General features: G+C 44.1%; 1 protein-coding gene across 1 annotated transcript; it reads left to right on the plus strand.

Annotated features, from left to right (window-relative positions):
- The first annotated feature begins 335 nt into the window (after positions 1–335).
- casq1a (calsequestrin 1a) lies at positions 336–12,641 on the plus strand. The gene is made up of 11 exons (XM_060058978.1): positions 336–768; positions 4,643–4,736; positions 5,093–5,193; positions 5,731–5,842; positions 6,112–6,185; positions 6,461–6,591; positions 6,949–6,994; positions 7,212–7,266; positions 7,653–7,753; positions 10,664–10,738; positions 10,978–12,641. The coding sequence occupies exons 1-11, from the start codon at positions 532–534 to the stop codon at positions 11,461–11,463; spliced, it is 1,512 nt and encodes a 503-aa protein (XP_059914961.1). The 5' UTR covers positions 336–531; the 3' UTR covers positions 11,464–12,641.
- Positions 12,642–16,175: the final 3,534 nt, after the last annotated feature.

Raw genomic sequence — 16,175 nt, forward strand, 5'->3', positions numbered from 1 at the left:
AGAGAGAGACTGCGGTCACACTTTCTCCTCACTCTGCCTTGTGGAATTCCGCAACACACACATGTTCACACACACGCACACACTTTTTGCAACCAAAGGCACATGCCAATCGCACCCATTAGCATACAAACAGAAACACAGTATGTTCACTAGCAAAGCAGACACGCACGGAGACTTGTATGACCCCACAAACACACACACACGCACACACACATGAGCCTATTTGCCCGCGCACCTCATCTTCCTCTTCCCAATTGCTCCTCACGCACACACCCCCAAAAACAGTCTGCTTATGCCCCGCCCCTCCTGCACCCAGTGCCCCATCAGCGGGTCCCATGTGTTTTTTTTAATAAGGAGAGCTCAGGAGTTGGTCTTGCTCTCTTCTGGGTGACGCGGACCCCAAGTGCTTCTTCACCAGAACTTCACTCCACTGTTGGCTTTTCCCTCCTCTCCTCCGCACCCGCCCTCCCCTCTCCTATTGAAAGTACACATCCACGCACGCCTCTCGCCCACCAAGGAGCCCTGGGAACCATGAAGTGGAGCTGGGTGTTAGCCGTGGTCCTGCTGTCGGTCGGGGCACCGTCCTGGGCCAAGGATGGCCTGGACTTCCCCGAGTACGACGGCAAGGACCGCGTCCACGACCTCAACGCCAAGAACTTTAAGTCAGTGATGAAGAAATACGACGTGATGGTGGTGTACTACCACGAGCACCCGGGGACCAACCGCGCCGCCCAGAGGCAGTTCCAGATCGAGGAGCTGGCGCTGGAGGTAGGTGCTGACCCGAGGGGGGGGGGGGGGACAGAACCAGTTTGGTGTTGGAGTTTTGCATATGACCAATGTTATGATGCTGCGTTAGAGACCAGTGGACCACTCAAAATAATGCAGTTCTGTGCTAGGGGTTATAACTTTTCCTGCATATACAGATAGGCTATTGATATAGTATATTTTTAATATGATGAGAGGACAGAATATGATATATATGGTACAATTTGACATGAGATCATTTGATTGAAATAATATCATTAGACAATGTAACATGATCATATATCTATGATATGACGGGCTGTGATATGATATATATATATATGATATAATATTTGATATTACATAAAGGTATGATATTATATGATACAGACTGATCTATACTTTTAATTTCGCCATGTCATGTTTATTGATCTCCACCATCACACTAGAAAATGCCCATTGGAACCATATACTAGCACCAACGTTTGTCCCCTCAGAAGAGTCAGAGTTGTATTGGGGAGGTTAAAGGGCTGTAATTGGATTGTCTCCGTGAATAGGACCCCATATATTGTTTACACAGGAGTTGAATTGAATAAGGAAGCCGTTTCGAAATGCTAGACACATGTGGCTATTATGGGAGGTACTTTCACAGATACCGTATGGTTGGAAAATAGTCGCGGCTCTGCTTGCATCAGAACTGCTGATTGCTGGGGGTTTGTTTGGTTCATATTTTTGCAATGTTTACATTATGCTGTGCGATGCTGGCTAGCATTAATCCACCTGGTGCTTAAGGGAGCTGTGAGGATCAAAGATGGCTTCCTTTATTTTGGCAAAGTGATGACCAAGAGCTTAAGGATCTTAACTCATGTCTGGTTAGTGTTTGTGTGTGTGTGTGTGTGCGTGTGTGTGTGTGTGTGTGTAGGTGTGTGTGTGTGTGTGTGTGTGTGTGTGTGTGTGTGTGTGTGTGTGTGTGTGTGTGTGTGTGTGTGTGTGTGTGTGTGTGTGTGTGTGTGTGTGCGCGTGCGTGTGTGTGTAACTGAGAGGGTGTTAATGGCAGTAATGTTGCGTGGATACTGTTCGCACAGGCTGTCCATACCTCTCATAGCGAAGTGATCAGTTCATCCAGGTCAGGGTAATTCTGAGATCAACATACGCACACACAGTCCCTTCCCCTCCTCGCCTGCCAGACTGTATTGCTGGCAAGTATCCCTGACAGTACCCCACACACTTTGCATATGTTCTGTTTATTTGCTGTAAAAGCAGTTGCAGCTCTAACAATATCCAAGAGAAAACCCAGACACAAGAAATGGACACATAATGGAGATGATCAGATAGTTAAATCGATGACATCGGCGCGCTTTATTTAACAGACGTAATGTCGCCCCCTGGTCTTTTACAGGCCCACATGAACGGTAGCCTTAACACCTCTCTCTCCTGCCCTGGGATAACATCAGACACCCATTGCCTCATCCCTGAATGAAAAGTGACACGCCACCATGGCATAAGGAATGTCACAGATCCAACTCTGATACCCAGAGGTCTCCGGGGGGGGGGGGGGGGGGGGGGGGGGGGAGCGTTGGGCGTTAACCTATAGAAGCAAACAGGAATACAAAACCACGGCAATCGCTGTAGTCATCTGGCCATTCTCCCGTCCAAGTGAGAGGCAAATATATACCAAACACTTAGCTTAGCTGTATCTGTAAGATGTCAATAGTGCAGGTACAGTGGGGCGGCAGGAAACGACAGAGGATAAAGTAAAGTAAGGGCACATGGGTCCATCATAGCAAGAAGATGGCGTGTTCCACTGACTTCCCTGAACATCTCCCGGCCCTACCACCAGTCCCTACCACCAGTCCCTACCACCAGTCCCTACCACCAGCCCCTACCACCAGTCCCTACCACCAGTCCCTACCACCAGTCCCTACCACCAGTCCCTACCACCAGCCCCTACCACCAGTCCCTACCACCAGTCCCTACCACCAGTCCCTACCACCAGTCCCTACCACCAGCCCCTACCACCAGCCCCTACCACCAGCCCCTACCACCAGCCCCTACCACCAGTCCCTACCACCAGCCCCTACCACCAGTCCCTACCACCAGCCCCTACCACCAGTCCCTACCACCAGTCCCTACCACCAGTCCCTACCACCAGCCCCTACCACCAGCCCCTACCACTATGGGCGTCTGGCCCCTTGAGGTTTCCGATTCCCCATCACTCCAGTCCTGCCTGCTCAGCTTGGGCAGTACTGTTAGGACCCGTACTGTACCGGTCAGCGGATCACAGAGACCCCAGCGCTGACCGCCTCTCTGCTAAAATAGTCCCTTTGCTGGCAAGGTGGATCAGCCGGCTATATTTATCTCCAGTGGGTTGGGTTCCCTGCCGTGTTGTGTTGCTTCTCATCTTGAATACGTTCAGCACTTAATGCTCATAAGAGCTGAGATTGAATAATTAAAGGATTGCGGTTATGGACTTATCTGTCTATTTACTGGTGTTGATGATTTGTGCTTATAGTTAGCTATCTGTTAGCAACGTCTGGCCTTGAGTAAGATAGCAGGTCTTTTTGAGGACATAGGATTGGATTGCAAAACAAGACATTCCTAAAATAGGACGGATGTCATGCAAATCATTCTTTTCAGGAATGTATGTGAGAGTTGTTTCCATATACTTTAATAGGATTCGACCACATTACCAGACAACCTATTTGTGTATTTGGTCAGCGTTAGCATGCTTACAGGAAGTTGCAAGAGATATTCCAGTGACCGCTTCTGAATGCAGGCTTAATGGCACTGCTTGAACATAAAAGTCATTACTGGCGGGAGCTTATCAGCTCAATCATCGTTCTATGACAGCCTTGTTAGCAAACTATTCACCCCTTTATGACAAGCAGCTAACCAATGATTGTCCCTTACAATGGTGCTTGAGTGTTAAAGAGAGAGAGAAGGTGTGTGTGTGTGTGTGTGTGTGTGTGTGTGTGTGTGTGTGTGTGTGTGTGTGTGTGTGTGTGTGTGTGTGTGTGTGTGTGTGTGTGTGTGTGTGTGTGTGTGTGTGTGTGTGTGTGTGTGTGCTTGTGTATCCACCTGTTGCCTTGCTCACACCGCTGCTCTGAGAGGCTGCCAGTAGCACCTCAAGAACAACTCCATCGATGCAGTTTGGCGGTAAACACAGATTGCCGCCATTGGTCAAACTGACTGTCACTCACCAGGGATCAAGTTTCACACAGATTTAGAAAGTGCAGAGGCAGCAGTCTCATAATGAAAGGCTTTTATGGTAATGAAACAAGCAAGTGATTCAGTTTGTTTGTATACGACTGTGATGGCCAGACGGGACGATGCTCCATGAGGCCTTTATGTGTGCCAGGCAAGTGAGGCGTCAATAAATGTTGCAGCTGATGTCTTTTGTTGAGCTAGCAGGCTAGCAGGCCCAGTAGGCTAGCAGGCTAGTAGTCTCAGTAGACAAGCTGGCTAGCAGGCTTAGTAGGCTTGCAGGCTTAGTAGGCCAGGTAGGACACCAGACTTCAATGTGAGAAGCTGACTGCCAGAGCCAATGAGGGACTAGTTTATTAATAATCATTTTGTTAAAAATAGTTAGTTCCGTGTAAATGATAAAAACATTTCTGTACTTTTGGGCTTCCGGTAAGATAAATACTGTGTCATTGTTTGGTAGTAACTAGGATTGGATAATTTAGTTTGGAGCCCGATACTGTCGGAAGCAACAAAAAATGTTGACCATGCATTTGACTAAATAATTGTGTGAATTTTCTAAGTAAACGCGTTAAAAAGACTTCTGTGTTCCATCAAGTGGAACACCGAAGGAGAGCTGGAAACTAAACAACGAGCGCCACTATAGTGACCCTGCAGTGGCTTACGAGTTATTCTGACCACATCATTCTTTTTACAGCTCGCAGCCCAGGTCCTGGACGAGTTTGACGACGAGGATATTGGGTTCGGCCTCATCGATGAGAAAAAGGACAAGATTGTAGCCAAGAAGTTAGGTAAATAAATTTGAACTTAGAAGGAAATATTGAACATATACAAATGACACATAAGAAAAATGCATGCCAAAAATTGGAAATGTTATCAGCTGAGTCAAGAACACTGAAAATGCTAAATAAGAAAATAAGAAAAATGCTATATAAAAATAAAGATACTTTAGTTGCCTGTAGGTCGATGGCATCTAAGATCGCTGGCTGCTTAAAAACACTCAACAATCTGAAGAAAAAATTAATTCTCCCCTACGCTTCAACAATCCCAACTTCCATCACCAAAAACCATTCCAACTCACGACACTTCCCTCTGGTGGTGGACATTGGTCATCAACCTGTTTCTCTCGATCCCTTTCTCATCCTAGACCTCGATGAGGCCGACAGTATCTACATCTTCACTGACGACGAAGTGATTGAATACGATGGAGAGCTGGCCGCGGACACCCTTGTGGAGTACATTTTTGATGTTCGTGAGGACATAATCTCTCAGTTAAAAACCTATCAAATCAATAACCACAACCATTCAAAACCATTTAGGAACATACACCCCCATGAAAAAATGGTGGTGGACAAAGTACACAACTCCATTACTTGATTCAAAGTATAGATCCTCCAGGACAAATATTACTCCAATACACGTGAAAGTTGTTGTTAAACTACTGGAGTACTTCAGTATTCAAAAGTACATTTTCTTTCTAATGTCAACACATTAGTTTTATCATTGCCACAAGGCCTTTACAGAACCTTATGACTCTGAAATAACCACCTGAAAGCACTGACTTGTACAGAAGCATAATGCCTTTACTTGAGAAAATAATTGCTTGTTTTTTCTGAATTAACAAGTTACCTTTCTCAGTATTCTGAGATACATTTTCATAGAAAACTCCAAAGTCCTAAGGTGCCTGCCCAAAATCAACAAAAACAATGTATGGCAAATCTCAGGGGGAACTGAATGCGGAACCAAGATGACTGCTAGGTGGTATAAAGGCTGGTTCTGACCTAGGTGCTGGAAGACCCGGTGGAGATGATTGACAACCAGCGGGAGCTCAAGGCCTTCCAGAACGTGGAAGAGGACATCAAACTGGTGGGCTACTTTAAGAGTCACAAGTCGGAACGTAAGAATCTGTACACGGTGGTAGCATGATAAGACCTTTTGATTTCAGGACAATCGGTCAATCCGCCATTTAGAGAGTTGATTAGTTTTCATGTTTAATGGCTTACTTAAAATATCTTTATGAAAAATAACTAACCAGATTGATGTTATATTGTGATTGGTTCATGTGATTGGTTACATTATTATGTAGGGTTTATGCTGCTGAGTCAATATGAGTCATGCCAGGGATGACGTTCTGAAACATATTGACGGATGCTTGCCCTTCTTCAGATTTCCTTGAGTTCGTCGACGCTGCTGAAGAATTCCATCCCGATATTATGTTCTACGCAACATTCAATGCTAAGGTGAACCATAAAATTATCTGATATATTATTTATAGTTATTTAAGTTGCATCCATTTGACAAACCAAGATAAAGAGATGATGCTTACCAAATTAACTTGAATATTTGACATAAGATTATTCTTTCTAAACATTATTCCCATTAATATTTAATTAGACACTACATCTTTGTTTTAAGATAATTTGTAGAAAAACGGTTTTAATAGTGTACAAGCTCAAGAACCTTCCAATGTAATTATTTTAAGTTAAATACTTCCATTCCAACGTGTGTTTCCCAGGTGGCCAAGACTCTAGAGCTGAAGCTGAATGAGGTGGACTTCTACGAACCCTTCCTGGCCGACCCCCTGGTCATCCCTGGCAAGCCCTACACTGAGAAGGAGCTGGTGGACTTCATTGAGAACCACGACAGGTGATACGCCCGGACACCGGCTGCTCTCAAACAGAGCCGGCAATGAGCGAGCCGTGTTGTGGGGGAAAGAGGATCGTACTGGGAATGTGAAGCTCTGCACCATTTAAAGAAAAACTAATTTTGGGGGGGGTTGTGTTTTGTGTGCGTGTGTGTGTGTGTGTGTGTATGTGTGTGTTTGTGGGGCAATGACGACAAACGTTTTGATGGTTAATACCAAACTTTTTTTTTTGTTAATGCCAGTTATCAACAATGGCGTGTGACATGACAGTATTTCATTGCAATACCGGTAGTGTCGTTCCCATGATATAAATGTGCATTCATATTTTAAACTAACATAACATTTCTGTGTCTTTAAAGACCAACCCTGAGGAAGCTGCAGCCCCACAACATGTATGAGATCTGGGTAAGCGTTGTATAATATCTGATATTTAATAAGTGATATCTGACCTGAAACTTTTTCATCATCTAATTATTGCAAAAAGTAAAACTCTGCCACAATTACAAACTCCAATTCCATGATCAATACATGAAACACTGTTCAACTAAATACCAACATTCAAAGCAATGTAAAAATGATAACAATTTCAAATCACCAGTAATTTGATATCTTATGTCAATAGGATGATGATGTTGGTGGTGAACACATTGTTGCCTTTGCAGAGGAGTCTGACCCAGGTAAAAGGGCCTCCATTCAAATATAGGAACGATTTGACTTACAAAAATCCTTGCTCGGGTTTCACAGTGCAGATTGAGGAGTCACATATGTTTTGGGCGTTAAAGAGCAATTAAAAACTGAAATCAACATGCTACATCGATTTAAATTTGTGCATGGTTGGCGCCCCGTCTGGTTAAATATAGTAATTAAAATGCAATTATTTGACTTGGTCAGGAAAATGACAGCGTCACATTGTATTTACTTGAATTTATGACATTCATTTCAGCCATTAAGAAATTACAATTGCAAAGAAATGTTTTTTTCAGTTACAGTTTTATTTTAGTATTTATTTGCTCTGTTTAGATAATTCTTCTAAGCTTAATTTTTTTTCCCTCTACTTACCCAGATGGTTATGAGTTCTTGGAGATCTTGAAAAAGGTTGCAGAGGACAACACAGATAACGACGACCTCAGCATTGTCTGGATTGACCCTGACGACTTCCCGCTGGTAAGAAAGTGATCATAACCAACTTAGACAAGGCAAGGCAACTGTAAGGAGACCATTTCCTTAACCAAGCTTACTAGTGATAAAGGCATCTACAAGTTTTTGTAAGGACATGAGCCCTCTAAGTCAAAAAAATGTAAATCTGAATCCATGATAACCCCTCAATTTCTGGCTTTGATTGAGGTTCTCAGGGACAGAGAGTGAAGGTGTTGCGTTACTTTAGGCCTTTCCGTTTTAGCACCAAATGCCTTCAATTTGATCAGTATAAAATACTGCAAACTCATTGCATTTCTGTGGGGAATGGAGATCAGTCTACGGCTGAACCCTTTTTTTGTCTCAGTAATATTCAGTAATACTAGCAGTACAGCTTAGTTGTTATCAGCCTATGGCCGTGATGTGGCAATGATACTGGTGTAGGGCTTTGGCTAGGATTCATTGACATAAGCTCATCTTTTTTTTTTTCTTTTTTTTTTCGCTGCTTCAATGCAGACCGTTTTACTTACCAATCGAATTCACTTCTGTTTACATCTGTGCTGTTTACATTCCACCCGACGCCAATGCTAAACTGGCACTAGCTAGGCTACAAGACATTGTAAGCCAAAAGCGTGGTGGCACATCCCGACAGTATCTTTATTGCGGCGGGGGATTTTAATCTTGCCGACTTCAAGTCTGTACTTCACTCTTTCCACCGTAATGTGAAATGTGCTACCAGAGGGAGCAACACACTTGATCAGGTTCATTCCAACATAGCCCATGCATACAGAACCCAGGCGTACCCCCACCTAGGCTCCAGGACTGCTTCAGCTCCACAGACTGGGACATTTTCAGTGGACTGGGAGTGTTGACACGTAGGTCTCTGAATAATTCTCTTGTCTCAGTCCTTGACTACATCATTTTTTTGCGTGGATATTGTTACATCCTGGAAGCAGATCCGTGTATTCCCAAACATTAAACCCTGGATGACACCAAAAGTCAAATCATTACTACAAACCAGGAATGCAGCGTACAGAACCAATGACACCAATGCATACAGCGCGGCGAGATCCGACCTGAAGAAAGGCATCAGATCTGCCATGCTAGCATAGAAGACCCGCATTGAAGCACAGTTCAGCAGCGCCTCATGCCCCCGGCAGGTGTGGGAGGGCATCAGGGCAATAACGGACTACAAGGGAAGAACATCCCCCCCTGTCAACAGCAGCGCCCCCCTAGCGGAGGAGTTAAGCATCTTTTACGCAGGTTTTGACAGGAACAACAAGGACCCGGTGTGGCCCCCTCTCCCCTCTGATGGCTCCACCCTAGGCCTGAGCACTCATGAGGTCAGACTCAGCCTACGCAACATCAAAATCAGGAAGGCGGCAGGCCCAGATGGAGTCCAGGGACGGGTGCTCAAGGACTATGCGGCTGAACTAGCACCAGTTCTCACCACCATCTTTAACCTGTCTCTGGCCTCATCCTGGGTCCCAGGATGTCTCAAGGCAGCAACAATAGTCCCGGTTCCCAAGAAACCGAATGTTCCAGGTATGAACAACTACAGGCCTGTAGCACTCACTCCTATCGTCGCAAAAGGCTTTGAGAAACTGGTCATGAAACACATTAAAGCCTCCATACCGCCATCATTAGATCAGAATCAGTTTGCTTACCGGAAGAACAGGTCTACAGTGGATGCCATTTCCATTGTGTTACACACCCTACTAGAACATCTTGAGCACAGGAACACATATGGAGACTCCTTTTTGTTGACTTTAGTTCAGCCTTCAACACTATCCTGCCAAACAAGCTACACAGCAAATTACACAAACTCGGCCTGAATAACACATTATGCAACTGGATTTTGGACTTTCTAACACACCGCACACATCATGTCAGGATTGGCAAGCACGTCTCCCCCACCCTGCCCATGAACACCGGGGCCCCTCAGGGTTGCGTGCTTAGCCCACTTCTCTACACTCTTTTCACTCACGACTGCTGCTCCTCTTCTCCATCTACCCTCATAGTGAAATTTGCTGACGACACAACAGTATTTGGCCTCATCACAAGAAATGTTGAGACCTCATACAGGAGGGAGGCCAAGAGACTGGTAGAGTGGTGCGGTGATCACAACCTGGTTCAACCCCACAAAGACCAAGGAAGTGATCATCAATTTCCACAGAGCCAGACACCTCAGCCACTCTCCACTCCTACTCGGAGGGGAGGAGGTAGAGAGGGTGTCCAACTTCAAGTTTCTAGGCGTGATTGTGGCCGACGATCTGTCCTGGAGGACCAACATCACCTCTGCCGTGGGCAACAACACCTCTTCTACCTGTGGAAACTTTAAAGGGCAAAACTTCCACAGGGACTGATGGTCAACTACCACTGTGCAGTAGAGAGCGTAGTCACCTACGGACTACTGGTGTGGTTCTCCAGCTGCACCAGGGCAGAAAAGGAGGCCACAGTCTTCACCTCCCGCTGCCTACGCCGGGTGAACAACATCCTACAGGACCCGTTCCACCCAGTGCAGCATCTCTTCGAGCAACTGCCCTCTGGACGAAGATACTGTTCCCTCCGCTCCAGGACCAACAGACTGACCAACAGCCTCTATCCACAGGCTGTCAGACTGCTGAACGAACAACCTGCCCCCCGCACCCCCCACCCAACACCCAACCCCTCAGTCCCATAACTCCCACTATAACTCCCACTCAATAACTGTGAACTGGACTGCATTGCTGCACTGTACACTATTTTTCATCTATTACAGGACCCCCCTGTAATAGATGGAAAAAGCTAATTTATATTAGCTTTGGCTAGCTTGTAACATTTTAAGGGCTTTATTCATAATGGTACTTCCGATATTAGGTTGATTTAAGGAAAGCAAAAAAGCAAAGGTCATCATAATTATTATATTTTGAGTGACACCTCTTTTTATTTGTTCTATAGCTGGTCCCTCACTGGGAGAAGACTTTCGGAATCGACCTGTCTGCGCCGCAGATCGGTGTTGTTGATGCTGATGATGTAAGTAGTACTCGTGGTTTATAAAGTAAATTCATAAGCAACATTTTAGTATAAAGATGTAAAAGTTATCAGAACTAAACTTTGATATAGTACATTTAAATGGGAAAATGCTTATTGCTTTTCCTGACGATGATCGGCATCCCAATGATGGTTTTCAGAATTGTTTACTGGATCATTACGTTTTAAGGTAATTGGTTGACGAATACGACTAGATACTGATGGGGCCCTTGTTACTACAGGCTGACAGTGTATGGCTGGACATGGACGATGGGGACGACATGCCAACCATAGCCGAACTGGAGGATTGGATTGAAGATGCTCTGTCAGGAGATATTGATCCTGATGATGACGACGATGATGACGACGATGACGACGACGATGACGACGATGATGATGATGACGATGATGATGACGATGATGACGATGATGACGATGATGACGACGATGATGATGACGACGATGATGATGATGACGATGATGATGACGACGATGACGACGATGATGATGACGACGATGATGACGATGATGACGACGACGACGACGATGATGATGATGATGACGACGATGACGACGACGATGACGACGACGATGATGATGACGATGACGACGATGATGACGATGATGATGATGACGATGATGACGATGACGATGACGACGACGATGATGACGATGACGATGACGATGATGATGACGATGATGACGACGACGACGACGACGATTATTAATTTAACAAAATCATTATTTATTCTGAGGCCTGACCAATTCAGCTGTCAATAACATCAAGTGTCTTGATTCATCCATTTTTGTATTTTATTAAAGGGGACATATTATACCGCCAGTTGACAGTGTGATTAGTCCTTAGAAGCCATTTTGAAAATCTGCAATGTGTGCTCATAGATCAGTCTACCAGCCTACCCAATGGACTGAAGCAAACGTTGCTCATCTATCCAGCACACATCTAGGTGGACGAGTCGAGTCCAGCTGCAGCCCCGGAGAACAACACCCTGGCGTGACAACAACAACCCAGGCGCGACGGTAGTACTCTGGTGTGACACCAGAGAAGTGTGACACTTCCGTCACACCAGAGTACTTCCGCCGCACCTGGGTTGTTGGTGTCACGCCAGGGTGTTGACACCAACAACCCAGGCGCCAGGTGGACACGCCCACGCAGATTTTCAAAACGGCTTGTAAGGACCAATCACACTCTCACCTGGTGGTATAATATGTCCCCTTTAAAATTTGTTCAATTCCATTTGCTGTTTTCATCATCAAATCCCTGCGAACATGTCAAATGCCCGCAGTCACAGCCACCAAATATCCTGTGCAAATCTTTTGGAAGAAACTTTTTAAGATCTCATATTTTTTATTCCCACTGTATAACAGTGTCTTGTACAATAAAAGAAAAAAACATTTTGGAAACTTTGACATCTAATGTTATTCATTTTATTTTATTTTTTTTACACAACTCTAAGTTCGAAGTTTCAACGTCAATAGCGTTTTTTGTCTGAGTCCATCTGTGAGTCTGTCTGTCACATGTGCCGAATGTCTTCTTTCTCAATGTTGGGCCATCTCTCTGTGGCCCCAGACCTCCCCAGCTGAGGGCCAAACGAAGGGTGCTTATGGGGGTCTGCCTGCGACGAGTGCTATCAGCCCCGGTGAACATCACCGTGTTAAGAAACATACATTGATGTTCATCAGGGCTGATAGCATTTGAACCGTAGAACTATGGTAACATTAACCAAATGTGTTATCGTGAATGTAACCTTACGTGCTAAAAGGTGCTGTTTTATCACACAGATGTTTTCTACAATGATGAAATATAACAACAGCGATATTCTATTTTTGTAACAAGAGAAAATACTGTAAAGTCTTAAATAAATAACAGCCTGGACAGAAATGCTAATACTGTATAGTTTCTTAACAAGGTCTCTTTTGTTTGGTGTGTGTGTGTGTGTGTGTGTGTGTGTGTGTGTGTGTGTGTGTGTGTGTGTGTGTGTGTGTGTGTGTGTTTGTGTGTCTGCATGTTGGTTTGAGCGTATAAGTGTTTCTGTGTGTCTGTGTTTGAGGCCCAGAGAGTGTGGAAGAGAAAGAAAGATAGCAAGAGTATGTGAGTCTTTGTGTCTGAGTAGACATTGTTTCCAAAGATTCCAGCTAAGGTTCTCCCTACTAACCAATATGGCCGCTAGGTGAATAGGGTCTATTTATATTAGGTCCTTTATATTTATCCAAAAAAGAAGTTTGCTGCGTCTTCTCTCCTATACCACAGTAGCTTGAGCCTAATCTGTAAGCCTACGCTTCCACGGATAGGTTTGTTAAGGCCGTGTTTTAATATTCCAATACACTTGAAATATTAGATATTAGGATACACTAGATGCCCTACTTCTAGAGCGTTTGTATGCATTCCTTAAGTTCTGAATAGTTCTCAGCACAAAGTCTCTACAGGTCCCCGACTGACAATGCGAGACGGGTCTTATTAAACGTTTCAATAACAATATTGAATATAAATATAAAACAGCATTGCATGAATATCTTAGGTTTCTCATTGTGTACAGTCGGTTACTAAGGGTGGCATAAGGTGAATAGGGGTATTATTCACATAATTTCCTCTCTTGTGGCAGAATAGATCAATTTTACACTACCTGATTCAACGCTTTCCAATGGCCGCTCGAGTTACCGATAGCTACATCCATTACCAGATTCCTTTAATGCTAACAGGGACTTTTGTAGTTTGGAGGTTGGTTTATATCAACAAAATATCTGAGGTTATTAATTCTTTAATGTAAAGAAAAGGCACATTGTCTATTCTTATCATGGTAAATGTAGTACTGTAGTTAAATAGAGGGTAGTACATACCCAATGGTTTGCTATAGGTTTAAGCTTTGGTATACCAGCTAAAAGAAATCCCAAGTCGTCTACTCCATTAAGGAATCATTCAATATTGGTATGATAGCCCATTGTTTATGATCGCTCATGCCAGTTTATGGTATAAAGACGATAAATAGGCCCCAGTGTAGTGAGGTTGCATGACAGCCGGCCCTAGATACTCACGAGACTCATTAACAACTGTCTCTGATTCTGATTCATGAGAAAGTGTGCATGTTTTAAATCATATTTTTTTTTAACTTTGACATATCCGTGGAAAACTCCAGCCAGGGACAGGAGACCAGAATCAGGCTCTCCCTGGAGAATGGGGAAGTTTGTTCCTCCGATCATACACATGTGGTCTAGTGTCCTTGTAGGCTACTTCTTGCATATAAACTGTCAAGTAAGGTTGATTAATCTGTGTCCTTATGACAGAGACAGGTGAGGTTCATCCATAGAGGCCTTAAAGATTTAGGTACGAAGGGGGTGTTGATTCATTGGTGCCTCTTTTAGATAGATGTACCAAGGTTTTTTTTATATGCAATAGACTAACACTTACTACGTTTCTAAGCTTCAATTTATAGCACTAATTATTTTCCAGCTTTCAGCAAATGCACAGACTAATGTATGAGATGATATGCTTAACCAAATGTATGAAATGGTATTATAAGAATGCATGTAGCGCACCTGTATAGCGCATGTTTTAAGACTTTAATCATCTAAACCTTTTTAATGTTGTACCTCATAAAAATGTAGAACATGAATGAATACAGCCAGAGGGTATAATGTGAGGTATCCCAGATGTGTTGTTGGCATGTGCCCAATGCACAGGCCCATGTAGGTCTCAACCAAAGTAGATGGTTCAGATGGAGATTACTGCTCGAACTGAGGTGAAGGTTCAAGTAGAGTGTACTGCTCAGGCTAAGAAAGATTTGCCAGGGTAAAACACTAAACTAGCTGATGTGCAGATTTTTATCCGAACCTAGCTCAAACCCAGATGAATGGCAGCAACTCATCAGTATTTTTAATGAATACATGGAAACTAGCTGTGTAAGTCAAGGTTAACGATCCATAGAAAGGGGAGGGAACAAGCTGAATAAAGAAGCTGACTAATGCAGAAGAATCGAGGAATCCTGGCGACGGGGACTCCATGGAGGACATCCACCCAGATTCATTCAACAGAAGAATCTGAACTTAGAAAATCGGAATTGCAAAATTAGAAAGATCTTCTCTCCAAACACTCATTGCCCATTGGAAGCAAGCCTTATCCCTCAGCCCACAAAGGAAAGATTCCTCCCGTAGCCCCTCTGGGCTACGTACGCCACCTGCCATGGAACCAATTGAATAGACTTTTTCAGCCGCAAGGAAAGATTGAGATTCTCTCTCTTTTCCCCCTTTCCTAACGACCACCAACCCATTGGAGAGAGGTAGAATTCGATAGCAAAAATACCCAAAGACTTTGCTGAATTAGATATACCCAATATGTGCAACAGACGTCTTATTTACTTTTTTATGAGAAATATCCTTGACGGCATATTATAAGCCTTTACAGCGTGCGTTTTATAACTTGTATGTCTCTTATTGCCATCTCCCAAATATTTGTCCTGCAAATAAAATAATCAACCCATCCTTTTTTCCATCAATCAGTGAATTCCTTTTAAAGAGGAATAGAATAACGCTTCGTGAACGGTCAGCAGAATCAGTATAAGTATCATGGATCTTAGAGGTTACTTAGTCAAGTTCGAAGAAACACATCCCTAGAGTTAGATATTTCCTAACTCTTTAACCATCCTAGCAAACTTCCAAGTGCACGGATCCCAGGGAGCCACGTCCCTGACCAGGGTTATGCTCAGGGGGGGGGCGCCGAAGCAAGCGGGGTAGGTGTCTGGTTAATACGATAGTTAGGGGCTGGACGAGTCTCCCCACTGACCTGTTAACAGTTACTGGACAACAGGTTTCGCAAAATCCACCACCCGTGAGGCGGTATAGTCGACGGATCTAACCAAACACAGCATGTACACCTTGTTCCCTTCTCACACACACAACCCATAACGTCATTCAAGTTATCCTGTATGACCTCCCCGTACATGTTGTTCAGCCTATACCTCTCCAACTACACAATGCTTGGAAGAATGTCCATCTCGCCATGTTCATGCATTAGAGCCAATAATTTGTGGATCCTGGATCTGCTTTATTCTGTTTGCTTCTCCTGAAATCCTTGGGCTCTCCTGAAATCCAGTGGGCTGATTCACCTTGGCTATTTTGGCCTTGAGTATAATTGTTTTCTGGAGTGAAGATACATTCATACAGTCATACAGTGTGTACTACTGAAGGCTGCCCCGACTTTAAAAGTTGCCTAGTGGGCAGGAACCAAGAGCACTGAAAAGTCAGTGTTGAAGCACATAGTCTGGTATGTAACGAGAGACAAATTCTCCTGCTCCATCCTTAAATTTGAATGATTGGTCTATTCTCTATCCTTGACCATCATATGTCTTAAACAAAGTGCAACCACCCCTTCAAGGACGGCACTGAATGTCTACTCTTGAGCTAGAGAACAGACCTTGCAGGGCACACA

This window comes from Gadus macrocephalus, chromosome 8 (genome assembly GCF_031168955.1).
Source record: "Gadus macrocephalus chromosome 8, ASM3116895v1".
NCBI classification, from domain to species: domain Eukaryota; kingdom Metazoa; phylum Chordata; class Actinopteri; order Gadiformes; family Gadidae; genus Gadus; species Gadus macrocephalus.

Coding starts and splice junctions, on each gene's coding strand:
- casq1a (XM_060058978.1), top strand. CDS start 532: ATGAAGTGGAGCTGGGTGTTAGCCGTGGTCCTGCTGTCGGTCGGGGCA. Junction 5,843..6,111: donor TAAGAGTCACAAGTCGGAAC/GTAAGAATCTGT, acceptor GCCCTTCTTCAG/ATTTCCTTGAGTTCGTCGAC. Junction 6,995..7,211: donor ACAACATGTATGAGATCTGG/GTAAGCGTTGTA, acceptor TTATGTCAATAG/GATGATGATGTTGGTGGTGA.